Consider the following 17,708-nt stretch of genomic DNA (forward strand, 5'->3'; position numbering starts at 1 on the left):
ATCCACAGTTATGGGCACACCTGCCCCAGGTGTGCTGCAGAGGAAAGAACAACAGTGAACAAAAGAAGACCCAGAGGACCTAGACCGCTGCAGGAAGCACCCGGCAAGGTCACTTTCCTTTGCTAAAGGATCTCCAAGTGAATGGACCCACAGTTCTCCACCTACAGGCTGTCTGCAAATTGTCCTGGGAAGTTTCCAAGATGTCTTCTTGAAGAAAAAGAAGTCATATGAAGACAGAAAGCAGTGGTCACAGAGTCAGACTGTAGCCTGCCTGCCTTAACTAACCAGCTCCACCACTTCCAGTTAACCACTGAACTTTCCAACCCTCTGCAGTCTTGAAAAGGCCTGTAGTCAAACCAAGCCTCAGACTGTCCATGGCCATTTAGAAAGAGGGAGATAATAATACCTACCTCACTCAGTTGCTGGGCGGATTACACTAGATAATGTAAATAAAGCACTTAGCTCACATGGTAAGTGCCCAGTTAAACTTAGCTATTTATTTTTATTATCATGGTGTTATTTTTTTAGCCAACTATCTGCACTCAAAGCACAGCCAGATTCTCCAATGGAAACTAGAGAACATTCTATTCCAACCAGCCCCAAGGGAAGGGGCGATTTGAAATCAGCAAAAAGTGTGAAAAAGTTTGAGTAAAAGAAGGGGAAGTTTATTTTCATATAGAAATAGTTTCATTACTCTCAGAAGAGAGAAGTAACGTTTCTTGTAGAAAAGCAATCAGGATGTAAATTATAATGGTTTATATATACATGACCAAATGTTAAATCCTACCTAGTTTCCCTTCTTCCCTTGCAAACTTTATTGTTTTAAATTAATAAGCAATCCTCCTTGTTTAGATGGTGACTGCAACATGAAATTAAAAGATGCTTGCTTCTTGGTAGAAAAGCTATGGCACACATAGACAGTGTATTAAAAAGCAGAGACATCACTTTGCTGACAAAGGTCTATATAGTCAAAGCTATCGTTTTTCCAGTAGTCATGTACAGATGTGGAGTTGGGCCATAAAGAAGGCTGAGCATCGAAGAATTGATACTTTTGAACTGTGATGTTGGAGAAGACTCTTGAGAGTCCCTTGGACTGCAAGGAGATCAAACAAGTCGATCCTAAAAGAAATCAGTCCTGAATATTCATTGGAAGGACTGATGCTGAAGCTGAAGCTGCAATACTTTGGCCACCTGATTTGAAGAGCAGACTCATTGGAAAAGACCCTGATGCTGGGAAAGATTGAGGGCAAGAGGAGAAGGGGATGACAGAGGATGAGATGCTTGGATGGCATCACCGACTCAATAGACATGAGTTTGAGCAAACTCCAGGATATAGTAAAGGACAAGAAAGCCTGGCGTGCTGCAGTCCATGAGGTCACAAAGAGTCAGACACAACTGAGCAACTGAACAACAACACCTTTGTTCTATCTCCCCCTGCTCAAAACACCAGCCCCCAATTCATGAACTTTCAGACTTACTCTATGTGAAGAGCATGGACCAAGAGGAACTGACAAGGTAACTGGCCATTTCTAGGGTTTGGCATCTAGTGCAGTTTTCAGATCTCAGGGTTGTTCTAACCACAAAGGTATAGATACAAACCATGGCATTTCTTCCTACCCCACTCTGGAACAACCTTGAGAAGGTTAAAATGTCAACTGATGGGTCTTCCTTAAAAGACAAAAAGTGTTTTTACATCAATCTAAGTGAGGTTACTCTCTGCTTAGACTGCAGTGTGTTCTTAGGTAGGAAATTTCATCTCTGACTCATATACTTAAATATTTTTGGCAAGAAGCCCTTTGCAAAAACAGCCCAGTGGTTTACTTCGGGTCAACCTCTCTGTCCAAATGAAGACAAATCTGAAATTATTTTAAGCTTGTTAGTCTTCAACATTAGCCCAACTTGTGGACACCTGGGAAAATGTGGGAGGCCCGCACTGCCAGTGAGTGCAGTTGAGTAACTGATGAGCAGAGAACAGAGCAAACACCAGCTAACAGAGCAAAACAAACCAACGGGGGCATCAAAAGGGAGGAAACCATGAGAAAAGCAAAGCAGATGATGAGCCATATGTAGAGCCAAGGAGCACTCACATGTCACACCCCAAATGGAAAGCACCACTTTCTGTCTTTACAATGATTTTCCAAACACCGCCATGACTGAGGCAGTATCTCATTTGGGCCTCAAGGTCACCCAGTGTGCAAATCCTTCATAGGAGAGGTGCATGGAGCAGAGGTTACTTGTTCAAATATCACAGCTAGTTCATAACAGCACAGGAATTCAGATCCCAAACTCCAAGCTCTCACAAAATTTCAGAATTGACAGAGCTGGAGAAAAATCTAAAGAGATCACTAGTCTCACCCAAACGCTTTACAAATGGGGAAACCAAGACCCAGAGACAAGAGAGAGAGCATGATGGCCAGTACCTAGTCCTGGCAGACGGGAGTCCCCCAGACCTGGAAGGGAGACCAAGAAAGGCCTGGGTCCCAGGGCTGGTATATAAGGGAACTGCCCAGGTATCTTTATTCTTTGTAATTCTCTGGAAAATGGAACTCTTTTGAGGGAGAAGGGGAGGAAGTGGGATAAATATTCAAATCAAGAGCCTTTTGCTCCAGTTTGAGTGGAAGGCCATTTCTGGAGTAGTTCAGATGACAACACGGGGGCCTCTGCTGTGCCCCCTGGCCAGCCTGCTTTCCTTTAGCTGTTCTTGGGGGGCTCCTTGGACAGGGTCGCACCTCACATCTCAAAGTAGCCTATTTGTTGTTGGATTTTTGCTGTTTTTCCTACCAGCTTCCCTAGGAGAACAGTCTCCCCAAGTGTGGCTTCTGTCTTCCCTTCTCCTGGAATGTGAAGCTGCTGCTCCTCCATCTTTCTATCTGTCACTTTGCTATAGCGATGGATACAGTTGATGCCCTTTGGAGTGTGACCAGGAATTATTGGGGATGAAGGGGTTCTCTAGCCAAATAACTTTGGATATATTGAGCCAAATAAAATAAAAAGATTTGTTGATGGCAGGACTTCTCAGAACCTTAAATCAGTTCACAATTCAGCTCTAAGAGGAAGATACCATTTGCAGCAATTCCTAAACTTCTTTAACAGTTGGAACTTCCCTTAACTGTGAGTGAGTGAACCCAAATCCCCCTAAAACTGAGTTCCCCTGCTGAGTTCATGATTAATCTCTCTATCCAAAACTTTATCCCCTTTCTGGTCCTGCTTGTATTCCCCTCAGAGGGTAGAGGAATATCAAAGAAAAGGTGGAGTTGAAACTGAACAAGACCCTGTGTGGCCCTCTCAGGTATCAAAGCCCATTCCTTGTTTGTAGAAAAAGGCTTTAGTCTCCTAGGCCTTCCCTGAGTTCCAAAGAGCAGACTCAAGCAGTTACTAACTAGGGAAGTGAGAGAATGCAGAAACAAAGGAAGAACAGTCAAGCAAGAAAAGTAATGATAGCTTAAACAATAGGTCTTCAATAAAACAGAGCCCCAGCTCCAGCTCAGTAAGAACCTAGAGAGGTGAGATGGGGGAAGAGGTGGGAGTGATGTCCAAGTGTGAGACGACATAGGTAAACCTGTGGCTGATTCATGTCGATGTTTCGTAGAAACCAACACAATACTATAAAGCAACTATTCTTCAATTAAAAATAAATAAATTTTAAAAAACAGCCCCAGTTCCTCCTCAAGGAATCTACATAATAATCTGATGCATATCTTTGGGTTGTTTTGCAGAAACTATGACCTCCCACACAGATAGATGGATGATGATGACTACATGCTGACCACAGCATATAGACCCTAGACTGGATGGAACCAGACATTGATGATTAAGATCCCAGAAACATCACCCTATTACCTCGCCACCAACCAATCAAAAGAAAGTCCACAAGCTGCAACCTTCTTTCCAAATGTTGCTTTTAAAAAAGCTGCCCTGAAAGTCATGAGGGAATTCAGGTCTTTAGAGAATAAGCTGCCTGTTCTCTTTGCTTGGTGCCCTGTGATAAATGCTATACATCCCTTCACCTGTACTTGGTGTCAGTTAATTGGCCTTGCTGTGCATAGGTGAGGGAGCGTGAACCCAAGTTCAGTTCAGGAGCATTCTACGGTAGTATTAGCATTCTATGAAACATGCTTTTTAAAAAAAAAAAAAAAAGGGGGCAGTATAATGATGTGCAGGACCTTGCCATATTTCTCTTTTTCCCAGTCATACTTTCTTACTATCCAGGTATCAGGCTTTCATTTAGTTCACTCTTCTTGAAACAATTTCCCTCTGGCAAATCCCCACCTCCTTCTCTGTAATGCTCTCTCGTGTTCTATTTATTAAGAAATCCATCTTGAATTGCCTCAGACCTTCACTGACAACTGGGGTCCCCTCCAAGGCACCTTCAACCCAGTGGCTACATCCCTCCCACATCCCTCTTCTTTGTGCTTCTTTTGTAAAACAGAAAAATGTGAACCATATGCAAAAAGACAGGCTTGATTCAGCATTCTTAGTAGCAACTACCAAACTTGTAATGAAATGACTACTATCATGTACAGGAACATTTCCCAGCGGGAAAAAGTTAAACTAAAAGCAGAAGGCATGTGGATATTTCTCTAACTCTCCTTGGCAGTGGGATTATGAAACATATTTTTTTCTTTAATCGGCCAGTTGTTCCAAAGCAGTTAGTAGATTTTTTGGATTAAACGAATGCACAAAGTTAAACATCTTGCTGTAGATCTACCCAACAACTTAGTTTCAGTGCAGTATTTTCAGCAGGCATATTTTCCTTTCTTCTGCATTCCCTATAGGACCCCTTGTAGAAAATTATGTTTTTCCATTGGTGCCACGCACCCTAGCTGAATGACTTAGAGTCTCCAGGCCATCTGAGGTTGCCACTTATCGCCCTAGAATCTCTCTCCATCAGAAGCTGCAAGAGAACATTGCTTATTGCACAGTAAGATCCATGGGGAGGGCTTATGAAAACAAATTGCTAGGCCCTGCTCACAGAGGTTTTGGATTCATTAGGGATGGGGTCAGCTGGAGAATATGCATTTCTAACAAGTCCTCAGGTGATGCTGCTGCTGCTGGTCCAGGGCCACACTCCAAGCACCACTGTTTTAAGAGACACTTCATCACGCCATCCTTTCCAGCATTTATCATGAAATACTCAAGAAACAAGCACTTTTCTAGGTGGGAATTTGGGAGCAAGGGGCCATGGGACAACACTTCTTTCCAAAGTTTTTCTGTTCCAGTTGTTTTGATGATACGTGGTCTTTTAATTCAGGCATCTAGCGATTGTGGCCTTAAAGCTTCTGGGTGATTTCACACATGGAATAATGTTTGACTGCAGTGAGAAAAGCGAGGGTAGGCAGGAGAGATGGTGTAATCCTTTTGGTCTGGCTAGCTTGAGCTGTTTTTCCCTCAGTTTGGAAGAGGTTATCCCACAAATGTCCCCCTCATCTTTAGTCAGGTTTGGATGAGAAGCAACAGGATGCAGAAGGAAAAACATGGCTTTGGAGTCAAAATGACCTGGGTTTAAACACCATCTCTGTGTGACTTTCACAAAGTCACTTAACCTCTCCAAGCCTATTTATGAAACAAGACTAACGGTGCATACCTTGAAGGTTATTGAGAAGACAAAATGAGACGAGATACATAAAGCATCTAAAATAGTGTTGGATGTAGAGAATGCACTCAGCACAAGCAGATTTTGTCCTTTTCCCCTTCCCATTTGCAGAAAGGATGTCCTTTGTAGCTTCAAAGCACTGCTATTCTTGCTGGCTGTAGACACTGTCTCCTGCTCAATGCCAAGTCTAGGGAGGACTGTCTGCTGGGGAATGAGGGATTTTCTTTTTAGAGTATTTACCTGGTCTTCCAGAATTTAATGGAGGAGAGGCAAGGAGGGAAGGTAACCCCTCAATTTCAAATTCTGTGGAAGTCCTTGTTGACTATGTTTTTTATGACTTGATGGTGTAACATTGCTGCCAATGTGATATTAGTCAAGCAGTAGAGAGTTAAGAATAAGAGATAATACCATTCTTTCCTAAGCTCTTTCTGACCATACCTGAAATACTGTATCCAGTTTGGGGAAGGACATTCTATAAGGGCAGGGTTGGTGGGGTTGTGGCAGTGTGGGGCAGGGTCCGGGGAGGGGGAGGCGGTGGGGTGGGGTTGACTCAGCAAACTGAAATCAGAGGAAAGAAGCCAAGAGGAAAGAGAGACATAAGTCTCTATGATATGGGAATGAGTGCTAGAACTAAATATCTTTGCCAGGGAGAAAAGAAATATTTCTTGGCTGTAAGAGAGGACTTTACAAGGACATAATGGTGTTTGTCTTCAGATTTTTTGTGGAAAATGAGATTTCTGTGGATTCTGTAAGTCCCTTAGATAGAAAGGGGGTCATCTATTGGAAATCACAACTCTCATGTCAACACAGAGAAGGACTTTCCAACTAAACTTGCCCAAAACGCATTATGTTGCCATTGGTAGTAATACGTTTCCTGTCTTTGGTGGCAATCAAGCAGAAGATAGATGATGGCTTGGTGAGAGATTATAAGTAGAATCTGAACCCTGGATGTTGTGAGACAAGGAGAGGAAGGAAAATATGAACCAGATTATCTCTAAGGTCCCTTTTGATCCAAAACTTCTGTGATTCTACAACTGTACCCCAAGTTGAACTTCTGCTACTTAAGAGTAAGGTCAAAATTTACAAATTGGCACCTACTTGCCAGGGTTAGGACCACTTTTCCAAATCCATGATGAAGAACTTTTTTTTTTTTTTAGTTTCCAAAAAGTGTAAAGAGCATCCCCCCAACACACACATAAAGATATTTTTAAAATCTTAGTGTCAGGGTTCCAGAAGAACTTTATTTTCTTGACTTCTTCCCCCTTGTTTGGTGCCTAGAACGACCCAGGTTTTGTAAACAGCAAACACGGCACCTCTCATTTGTTCACTTCTACTTCCACTTCGGGGGGGAAGGTATCAAATACTTTTTATGTTTTCAAAATATCCAATGAAAAATAAGTCCCTTTGTGTAGGAGCTTTGTTCAGAGCAGAGCTGTGGTGATCCGGCCAGTGGTGGGACAAGGGTGGCCTGCAGGAGTGGGGGCTCTTTCTTGCTTGCTGTATCTGTGCGTGCGTGCGTGCTAAGTCACTTAGCCGTGTCCGACTCTTTGCAAAGAGCGCGCCAGGCTTCTTTGTCCATGGGATTCTCAAGGCAAGAATACTAGAGTGGGTTGCCATGACCGCCTCCAGGCGATCTTTGCAACCCAGGGATCAAACTTGCCTCTTCTGTCTCCTGCATTGGCAGGCGGGTTCTTTACCACTAGCGCCACCTGGGAAGCCCTCCTATATCTGATTTCACTTTAATTAAACTTTTCTGCCGTCATATCTCCCTCCCATGTTCCTTTTACTTTTCCAGACTTTGACAGGGGAAAAAAAAAAAATCTGATCCTGTCCATTTTGCAGAAGAGTTTAGTGAAAGTGAAGTCACTCAGTCGTGTCCAACTCTTTGTAACCCCATAGACTGTAGCCTACCAGGCTCCTCTGTCCATGGGATTTTTCCAGGCAATAGTACTGGAATGGATTGCCATTTCCTTCTCCAGGGGATCTTCCCAACCCAGGGCTCAAACCTGGGTCTCCCGCATTGTAGACAGACGCTTTACCGTCTGAGCCACCAAGAGTTTAGTTGACTTTAAAAGTTGACTCTACCTCCCCCCCACTTCAGAGGCAGCATTATACTATGACACAGTGTCACATGTCACGACCTGCGCCTGCAGGGTCACCACCTGGCATGTCATATGTACCCACAGCAGAGTGGCAATAGCCTTGACTGTGTGTGTGTTAATGGGTCTGCCTGGAAGGTTCCTGAAGAAGGGTTTGCTGTGGGTCAACTGTGTGCCTACCCACCAGACTGAATATTATACTCATAAAATCATAGTAGGTATGAAGGAGACTCCAAGAGGTCATCAGTTTAATTCCCTTCCCAGTGCAGGAGCACCCTCCTTCCCCACAGCACCCCACCTGAATGCCCCTTGAGTCCTGTCTGTCCTCTTCCTGGGATGGGAAGTCCTCTTTGAGTAAAATATTCCATCTGTGGATTGCTCCTCTTGTAAAAAGTTCTTCCTGGGTTTGAGTCAGAATCTGAGTCATTAAATATTTCACTCAGTGATCCTGGGTCAGCTCTGTGGGACTACTCAAGAAAAAGCAATTGGCATCCACAGACCAAGGTGAAGATGGCCCTCATGCATCCCTTTGGTTGTCTCTTTCTCATCCACCCATTGGTTCTTCTCATCTTCAAACCAACCTCTGGCTCCTTTGACTATTCCTCATGTGACATGATTTCTCCAACCTGCTCACCTGAGTTATCCTCCTGGATAAGCTCCAGTTTGGCAATACCACTATAAAAGAAGGCCATGCCCTTTAAGAGGCAGTATGGTATAATGGTTAGGACCAAGAATCCTGGCACCAGGCTGCTTGGGTTTGAATCCTGACTGTCACTTGCAAGCTATGTGACTCCAAGAAAGCTATTCAGCTTCTCTATGGCTCAGTTTTCTTATCTATTAATTAAGAATACAATAGTACCTACTCATAGGTCATAGTGAGGGCTGAATAAGTTAATGGGTGTCAGGTACTTAGAAAACACCTTGGCACAAAGTAAGTGCTATACAGGTGTTACTGCTATCATCTGAAAAAGAAAAGAACAGCAGAGAGAGTGATGGAAGCCTCCATCACTGAGCCTCCCCGTTACCATGAGCAGCAGGAAGACCAGAGAAGCAGGCCTCATCCATCCCTTCCTCCCAAGTACACCCCCTTGCAGAAGAGCAGCTGTGGGTACTGCCCAGGGCTTGCTCCTTTCATTTCCACGATAGACTTAGGGGAAGATTCACCAGAGACTGCAGGGAGGTCAGATACCCAGTTGGGAGCACCCAGAGCCTACAACTTGCTGCAAAGCAAATGATGCCAGCCAATCTGGGAGAGGAGGCTCAGGGGCCATGCAGCCATTGGAGAGGAGGACAGAGCAGTGGTTGGAGTAGGCAGGTCACCACCAAATACAACAGATACAGCATTGGAGCTCCACCCACCCTCATCTTGCCCTCCTCTGTACTTGTGGGTGCCCACAGGGTTCTTTCATTGAAAAGATGGCAGTGGTGGCTCCCACTATTTGTGAGAGATGAGACGAGTAACTTACTAGGCAAGTCCTTCCTGCATGTGGAGGCATCAGGCCCTGTCCCTGCCATGATTTACAGAATTAAACATTTACTTTCATATGACCTCCAGTGGGTACATGGATGTGTTCTTGGGTGATGAAAATATTCTGGCATTAGATAGTGGTAACATTTGCACAACTCTGTAAACATACTAAAAACCACTGAATCATACACTTAAAAGGATACATTTTATGGCATGTGAATTCTACCTTAATAGAGCTGCTATTTTAAATAATAAAACCATGTGGCTGGCCCACAGGATGACCTCTGGAGGAGCTCAGCTAGCTCCCCCATTATACAGTTGAGCAAACCAAGCCCAAAGAGGAAGAAAACTAACATTTGCTGAACAGCAGTTATGTGCTATGTTGTGAGCATTTTTGTATAAATTACCATATGCAGCATCTGGCTGTTTGGAACAAAAGCAATTCAAAGAAAAACACATGTAGAACAACTAGTAAGATGCTCTGGGCACAGTAGATGCTCAAACTGTAACAATAATAATATGTTTATTGAACACAACAGAAAAGGACAAAGAAGAGCGACAAGTGACGCAACGGTGGGTCTCTTGACCACTGTGCCATCTGTACATAGAGGATGGACTTAAATATTTAACAGTGTGACTGCTTTAAAAAAGTTGGCACCATCCATAAAACACACAGAACTGGCTGTGCTTGGGGCATCCAAAGGAACTTGATATGGCCAGAGAAGCTCAGAAGAGTCCAGCTATGGATGCAGCCAGGCTCTTAGTACTTTACCTACAGAACCCTCTGCACTGAGGAGACGCCCACACTATTGCTTCAGGTAAGACAGTCTCACGTTAACACAAAACGATGTAGCCCTTGGACTCAGCAAGGACAGGACAAATCCTTCCCCCCTATGATGATACTCAGTGCCCCAGCCTGCCAGTGTTTTATCAGAGGTTCAACAGTTGGTCCACAAAGGCTCACAAGTGATGCAAAGCATCCATACCTTTAGCATAAAGCATACCTTTAGCACTTCCTGAGAATCTGGAAGACGGAGGCCAAGATGGCAAACACAGGTGTTTCCAAGACAAGCTAGTCATACCACTCAGCCGGGGTGGGGGTGGGGTTTTGGTTGCAGGACATGCGGTTTTGTACTGTGGGGGCGGGGAGAGGAGTCACTGCAAAGGAGCCTCAAGGCCAGCTTCGGCTTCACAGCTCAAGCCCAAGCACTTAGGAGACAAGCTGCAGTCCCCAGGTTTGAGAAAACTGTAGGAGCTACAGAAGTGCTGACAAGGGGAGCCCACCATCTATGCCAAAAGCCACAGAACTTTCTCTTTGCACTTCCAGCTTCTAAACAAAGCATTATCAAGAAGAAATTACAGCTCCCCAAACCCATACGACAAAAAAAAAAAAAAACTAACCTTGGGAAATAAAAAAACATATATGTGTGTGCTGGTGTGGGGAGCAGAGATTGGAATGAAGAGAAATGGGGACAGTGTGGGTGCCAGACAGAGCTATATCAAGAAAGACTGTTCCTGGAACATGGGGCTTAAAGTGGGACACACAATACATTTTTTTCATGTAGCAGTAATGTTACAAGTGGTGTTTTATACTCTACAGTATTATTAGAACTACAATCTATCTACATAAAATAAATTAAATGGCTTGGGGATGTATCTGGTAGCAACCACTAAATCAACTACATCGTTGCTCAACAGAAGGCAGTTTGGGAGTATGCATCAAACGTCTTTGAAAGGGCATGTCCTTTTGACCCAATATTCAACTTTCTGAAATTTAATCCCCAAATTTCCAGAATTCATGGTACCTTCATACAATGGGACATACGGTGATTTTTTAAATGACATAGGGTAATATGCAATACACCTGGAAATAAGTAAATCACAGTATAATTAATATAGGAAAGCATTAGAGGGCTTCCCTGGTGGCTCAGTGGTAAAGAATCTGCCTGCCAATGCAAGAGACACAGGTTCAATCCCACAGATTTTCTTATGGCAAGAAAATCTCATATGCTACAGAGCAACTAAGCCCGAGTGCCACAACTACTGAGCCAGAGTTCCAGAGCCCAGGAACCACAAATACTGAGCCCAGGTGCGGCAGCTACTGAAGTCCACATGCCGTAGAGCCCCTGCTCGACGACAAGAAAAGCCACCGCACTGAGAAGCCTGCACGCTGCAAACTAGAGAGTAGCCCCTGCTTGCCACGACTAGAGAAAGGCCTGTGCGGCAACAAAGCCCTAGCACAGTCCAAGATAAATAAATAAGCAATTTTTTTTTAATAATAAGAAAGAATTAGAAAGTGATATATGACATTTTATTATTTTTACCCTCAAAAATGATAAGTACACAAAGGAAGAAAAACCAGTGGGCTGTAGACTTAACAGCTGCTACTTCAAAGAGATGAACTCACTGCCTTTACCTTTATTCCTATGTACTTTTACACTCTCAGAATTTTTTTTTTACAAAGTGTGTGCAGCTTTTCGATTTAGAAGAAAATGAAAATATTTTTTCTTTTGAATATTTGAATGTCTCATATATATATGTTAGTCTCATATATATGTGTGTATATATACATAACACATACACACACATACTGTGTGAAATGAGCGTCTATAACATATCATTCTACTAGCTGCCCAGTATGGCGACGTCATAATTTGTTTAAGCACTTCTCTATTTTGGATATTTAGATTAGATTGTTTCCTAATTTTTGCAACTATAAGCAGAACTTAGATGGAAATCCTTGTGGCTAAATATTTGCATATATTTTTAATTATTTCTTTAGAATAAATTCCTAGAAGTGAAACGTCAAGCTCAAGATTTGGACACAATTAAGGACTTTTGACCCATATTGCAAAATTCTCTCATAAAATGTCAGTGCCAATTTACTTTTTCAAGTATGATGTGGGGCGTAATCCTTTCCCTTCACCCAGGCCTGAATATTACTCTTTTCCAAGTTTTAACAATTTGGTAAGCAAAATGCCACATCATTAGTATTTATAGTTCTTTAATTACTAAGGAAAATATCATTCATAGTCATTTATTGGCTATTTGTTATTATTGTATAATCTGCTTATTGATATCTCTTGTCCACTTTTCTACTAAGATCTTTTTCTTCCTGGTTTTTAAGAGTTTTTTAAATCTAATATTAGCCTTTTTCATTAAGGCTAATATACATCATTTGCCTTTTGCTTTGTTTAAGGCACTTTTACGTTCAGAAATCTTCAATTTTGATGTTCAGAAGTGTTTAATTTTTATGTTCATAAATTTTTAATTTTGCATATTTTCTCAATAATAAAATCACTCAGAATTCCAAATTACTGACTTATAACTGGGCATTTGAAATACACCCAATTGTACATGTAGGGTCTTATATACTAGCTACTTCATGGTATGTTTTCATGTCTTTTCTGCATGTAAGCTCCTTGAAAGCACAGGCCATGGCATTTCTTGAATGCCCCAGAGCAACCAGCTCATAACCCAGAACAGAGCAGAGCTCCAAATGTCTGAGATGAAAAAATATTGTGTCTGGGATCTGCTTTGAAGCAATCCAGTTTGGCGTAGGAGATGAAAATAGGATAAAGATGAAACAGAATCAGCCAGGTGTTAATCATTGTTGAAGCTGGGTGATGGGTACATGGGGTTCATTATGCTATTATTTCTACTTCTGTGTGTATATACACACACACACACACGTATTTTTACAGAGGCAGGTGGGAGGCACGTGTCCTGTAGGTTGCAGAATCTTAGTCCCCTGATGAGGAATCAAACCCATGCCCCCTGCAGTGGAAGTCTGGAGTCTTAACCACTAGACCACCAGAGAACTCTGGCAACTTTTCTGGATATTTAAAAATTTCCATAAGCAAAGGGACTTTTTTATGTCTACTTGATTGATTGGCCAACAGCATCAGAGAGGGGACTTCTGGAATAACGATGGCAATGCAAATTAATTACATATACATCAAGGACACTTTGGTAGCATAAAAAAGTTAAGAGCATAGGCCTTGAAATTAGGTAGACCTGGGTACAAATCCTTAGTGACCTTGAACTTGTTATTTAACCCCACTGAAACTCAGTTTTCTGGTATAAATAAGGGTATTAATAACCACCTCAAAAGGTTCTAGTAAAGATTAATGAGTGTAAAAATCAATGCCTGGCAGCAAACAGCACTCAATAAAGAATTGCCATTACAATTATTCAGTGATGCACAAGCTTGACAAGCCAACATCCTAGTGGTGGTGATCCAATACCATTCCTCTATGGCTGTGATTTCAGTTCATCATATTGGGCAGCAGACAACAGCTTGGCAAAGGACTCGGAGAACAGATGTCAGGAGTTAATATTCCTGATACCCAGAAGAGAAAGCAGACAGGACCACAGCAAAGGACAAAATCAGTAGCTCCCATCCTCACATAGCAGGTCATCAAAAAGCCTTAACTCTATATTCCAGTGATGCAACCAAGAACAAGAGTGATGAAGCCCTTATAACAGCAGGTCATTCACAACCTAGACCAAACACTGGTATCATCTGGAGAGCTTGAAATAATCATAATGTCTGGGTCCCTCATTATGATTTAATGACCTGAGATGTGGTCTAGATATCAAGGTTTTTAAAAACCTGATGTTCTAGTGTTTACCACTCTGCTGTTTGAGTTGGGGTGCAGGGTAGCAAGAGAAGAGGTCAAGGGAAAACAAATTAGAGAACAGAGACCACTGCATCCCATACAAACCCCATTAAAGCCAACCTAGTCATGTAGTCCCAAGTTGTATCCCATGCCAGACAAGCCCAGTCCCATGAGGGTCCCCTCCATAAACTTCAAGAGCACATTACTGTATAATAATTCACAGGACAAAAATATGTCATTAACACCAGGATGCATGCATGTCAATAGTCTAAGCAATGTTGAAATAATGGACCTGGTCTCTGGTTTTGGTCTTAAAGAAAACAAAACCAAAATAAGTCCAGGTCAGTGATAGTGGAGGTTGGGGGAGGCAGAAAAGCATTTTTTTTTTCTCATAGCCTTTTGGCAGCCTGTCAACGCAATTGAAGCACACTCAAAGAGACAGCCTCATTTTGTGAAGTTATTGCAGCGTCTTTGATCAAGGGAAAGAGCACATCCATTTCAATCACTGTGATGGGGTCGGACCGGCTGTCTGGCTGCCTGGCTGCCCACCGGGGTGAGCCAGCCTCCAGCCTGCAGACACATGGCAGCGCTTAGCATGTCAAACAAATGAGGGGCTCTTGACTGTCTATCCAACCTCTGCTGAACTTCAGGGGCCCCCTCACTTAGCAATTCTGCCCAGACTAATCTGGAAGTTCCCCTCCCCGGCAAACACCACCTGGTCCAGCCTGGCCTCCCTCAAACAAAAGCTGGCCAGCGGCTGTCTGTCACGAGGCAGCAAATACTTCAGAACCAGGAGGGCAGGGGTCAACCGTTCTCGTAAGCAACACACTCAGGATTACAGAAGCCTACAAAGTGGGGAAAAAGGATTCTGCCTCCTCCCTATTACCTTGACCCCTGTCTCAGCCCCAAATGCAGCTGCAAGAGGTTTGATATTCTCCCGCATACGTGAATTTTCAGTACAAAGATCACCTGGGTTCTTTTCACTAGAAAAAATGATAAATAAAGAACCCATGGAGGAAACGTGCAACAGAAGATTTTCTTTTTCTTGGGTGACATCGTCTGTAACATCTTGAGAAGATCTGAGTGACAGAACCAGAGTAGAGATGGGGCTAATGTTGATAATGGCAGATATTTATACAGTATTTCTGTGTTCCAAGCATTTCACATGTGTTGACTTATTTAATCCTTATCACTACCTCATGAGGTAAGCTACAGTAATAATAGTAATAATAATAGTAACATATAAAATGTATAATATAATAATTTGTCGTTGTTTAGTTGCTAAACCATGTCTGACCTTTTGTGACCCCATGGACTGTAGCCCACCAGGCTCCTTTGTTCATGGGACTTGCCAGGCAAGAATACTGGAGTGGGTTGCCATTTCCTTCTCCAAGGGATCTTCCTGACCCGGGGATCAAACCCACGTCTCCTACATTGCAAATGGATTCCTGCCACTGAGCCACCAGGGAAACCCATGATAATGATAATTACTATATAAAATAATAATAGAGATAATAATCTCTATTCGACACTTAAGGAAATTACGACCTAGAGAAATTAAATGATGTGCCTGAGGGGGTGGGTGGACTCACGCCCAGGCGGTCTGGCTCTAGGAATGGTGCGCTAGCCACAGCAGTAGACTGCCTTTCTCTAGTCCACACCTCAGAGCCTCCTTCACTTTTTCTTCAATAGGCATTTTTGTTTCTATCAAAAAGAAACCAACCAGTGTAATATTCAAATTAAAGGAGAGAACTTGACTAAACTCTAAAAATGGAATTTTACTATGCATTTGTTTTATGTTGCTGCTGCTGCTGCTAAGTCGCTTCAGTCGTGTCCGACTCTGTGCAACCCCCAAGGACTGCAGCCCATCAGGCTCCTCCGTCCCTGGGATTCTCCAGGCAAGAACATGGAGTGGGTTGCCATTTCCTTCTCCAATGCATGAAAGTGAAGAGTGAAAGTGAAGTCGCTCAGTCGTGTCCGACTCTTAGCGACACCCCATGGACTGCAACCCACCAGGCTCCTCCGTCCATGGGATTTTCCAGGCAAGAGGACTGAAGTGGGGTGCCATTGCTTTATGGAGATATGAGTTTAAATATTTTTATAAATTCATCTAAAATTTTGCACCATGTGTTTATTTATTATGATAGCTACACAGTAAAGAGCTACATTTCTGGGAGAATTTTGAGAGGGGGTAAAATCAAGATAAAACAGGGAATGCTTTGCACGCAGGGGCCGTGCTAATCTTCTCTGTATTGTTCTGATTTTAGTACATGTCCCCAAAGCAAGTGCAGAGAGCATCCTTTTAAGCTGCCAGCTCGGAGAACAGCAGTGTGGAGGGCTCCGAGGGAGCCTGGGTGCTAGAGATCTGAGCGTGGCTCCCAGTTCCTGGACCACTCTGCCTCCGGCTGTGGTTGCATCTTCTGTAAATGAGGATAGCAACGCCTACCTGGCAGGCTCGTGGTGAGACTTAAGTGAGAAGATGAATAAAAGCACCTCTCACAGGGCGGGCAGCCAAGGTCAGTTTAACTCCGTGACTATCAATCTTGGCTGAACACTGGAAACTTTAAAAATTACAAGGCCCCGTCCCTACCCCACCACCTCCACCAGCACTCGGCCTGAAATCAGCAGTCCCCTGGGCCCAGCCCCCAATGAAACCCGAAACCCAGCAGACCAAAGGCCAGACCCATCCTTTCCCTCCTCCCCCACCCCCTTGAAAATTCTGGGACGATTACAGGGAAACTTTGAAACTCCCAAGGCGCCCGCCTCCAGCCCTCTTGTGGCAGAGGTCCCCAAACGACACTACATTCCAGTGGGAGTCACCCTGTCCCAATCCAGTGGCTGACCCACCCTGTCCAGTGACCCTCCCCACTCTCACCCAGCTGTCTCAGCCCCGCTAGACTGTCCCCAGCTCCAGCCTGAAAGCTCTACCACCCCTTTGTCCCACGCTGCCTGCGTTCCAATCTGTGCCAACTTCAACATAGCCAGCATTACTTTTACCCAGCCTCCAGCCAGAAGATCACACTGGATCAGAGGGAAAACTGCCTGAAAGGAGATTTTAGAATCTGAGTGCACGCATACATGAGTGCACACGCATGCTAGCACAGACACCACACACACACATGTGCACGTAGATACCATATACCACACAGCACACACGTATACCACACACACACACACACACACAGACAGCCTCCACACACACAGAAACCACACAATACATGCACAGACACACATGCAGATACCACACACCTCACATCACACACATACACCACCACACCCAGGCATACACACATGCAGGCAGAAACCACACCACACAAACACAAACACACATGCACACAGATATAATACATCACGCACATATACCACGCACCCACACACATACCAGAAACTACACAACACCCAGAGAGACACACACACATACACAAGAAGCACACAACACACACAAACACCCACCCACAGGCACACATACACCATGCAACACTCATACATCACACACACATACACGCACTCCACAAACCACAGACACTTTACATTCAAAAGGAACATGGCTTCAGTTGAAGCTTGGGACAGGCTGAGAGGTGTGCAGAAGGGGTAGCAATGAACAGTGAAGGGAATACAGAGGCTGCCCATGGAAACCCACGAGGATAAGAAAAAATAACCAGCCTACATTTGACAGAAGAGAACAATGAAGACGGGCAGCAGGAGGACGGGGACAAAGCAGTGCCAGTTTCCTGGCTCGAACTCGCACAAGCCTTTCAGGACCCACTGCCAGCGCTGGCACCGAGTGGCGGGGGGCCCGGGAGGGGACACAGGCACAGGGGTGTCACAGAGCCCTCGTCTGTTTCCAGGAAGCAAGGCTCTCGGGGCCCTCCTGCTCCCAGGCCCCCACGACCCGGGGCCTGAGAGAGTAGCCAAGGCCTACCTGG

General features: G+C 43.9%; 1 protein-coding gene across 1 annotated transcript in view; it reads right to left on the bottom strand.

Annotated features, from left to right (window-relative positions):
• Nucleotides 1-17,708, bottom strand: part of SMOC1 (SPARC related modular calcium binding 1) — a 164,695-nt gene that overhangs the window by 59,555 nt on the left and 87,432 nt on the right. Inside the window, exons 6-7 of the mRNA XM_010846817.1 lie at nucleotides 17,450-17,681; nucleotides 8,327-8,367 (exon numbers count right to left, since the gene is read on the bottom strand). Coding sequence (XP_010845119.1) covers nucleotides 8,327-8,367; nucleotides 17,450-17,681 — 273 coding nt within the window. The remainder of the gene's footprint in view (nucleotides 1-8,326; nucleotides 8,368-17,449; nucleotides 17,682-17,708) is intronic.

Source organism: Bison bison, unplaced genomic scaffold (assembly GCF_000754665.1).
Source record: "Bison bison bison isolate TAMUID 2011002044 unplaced genomic scaffold, Bison_UMD1.0 scf7180017864239, whole genome shotgun sequence".
Taxonomy (NCBI): Eukaryota; Metazoa; Chordata; class Mammalia; order Artiodactyla; family Bovidae; genus Bison; species Bison bison.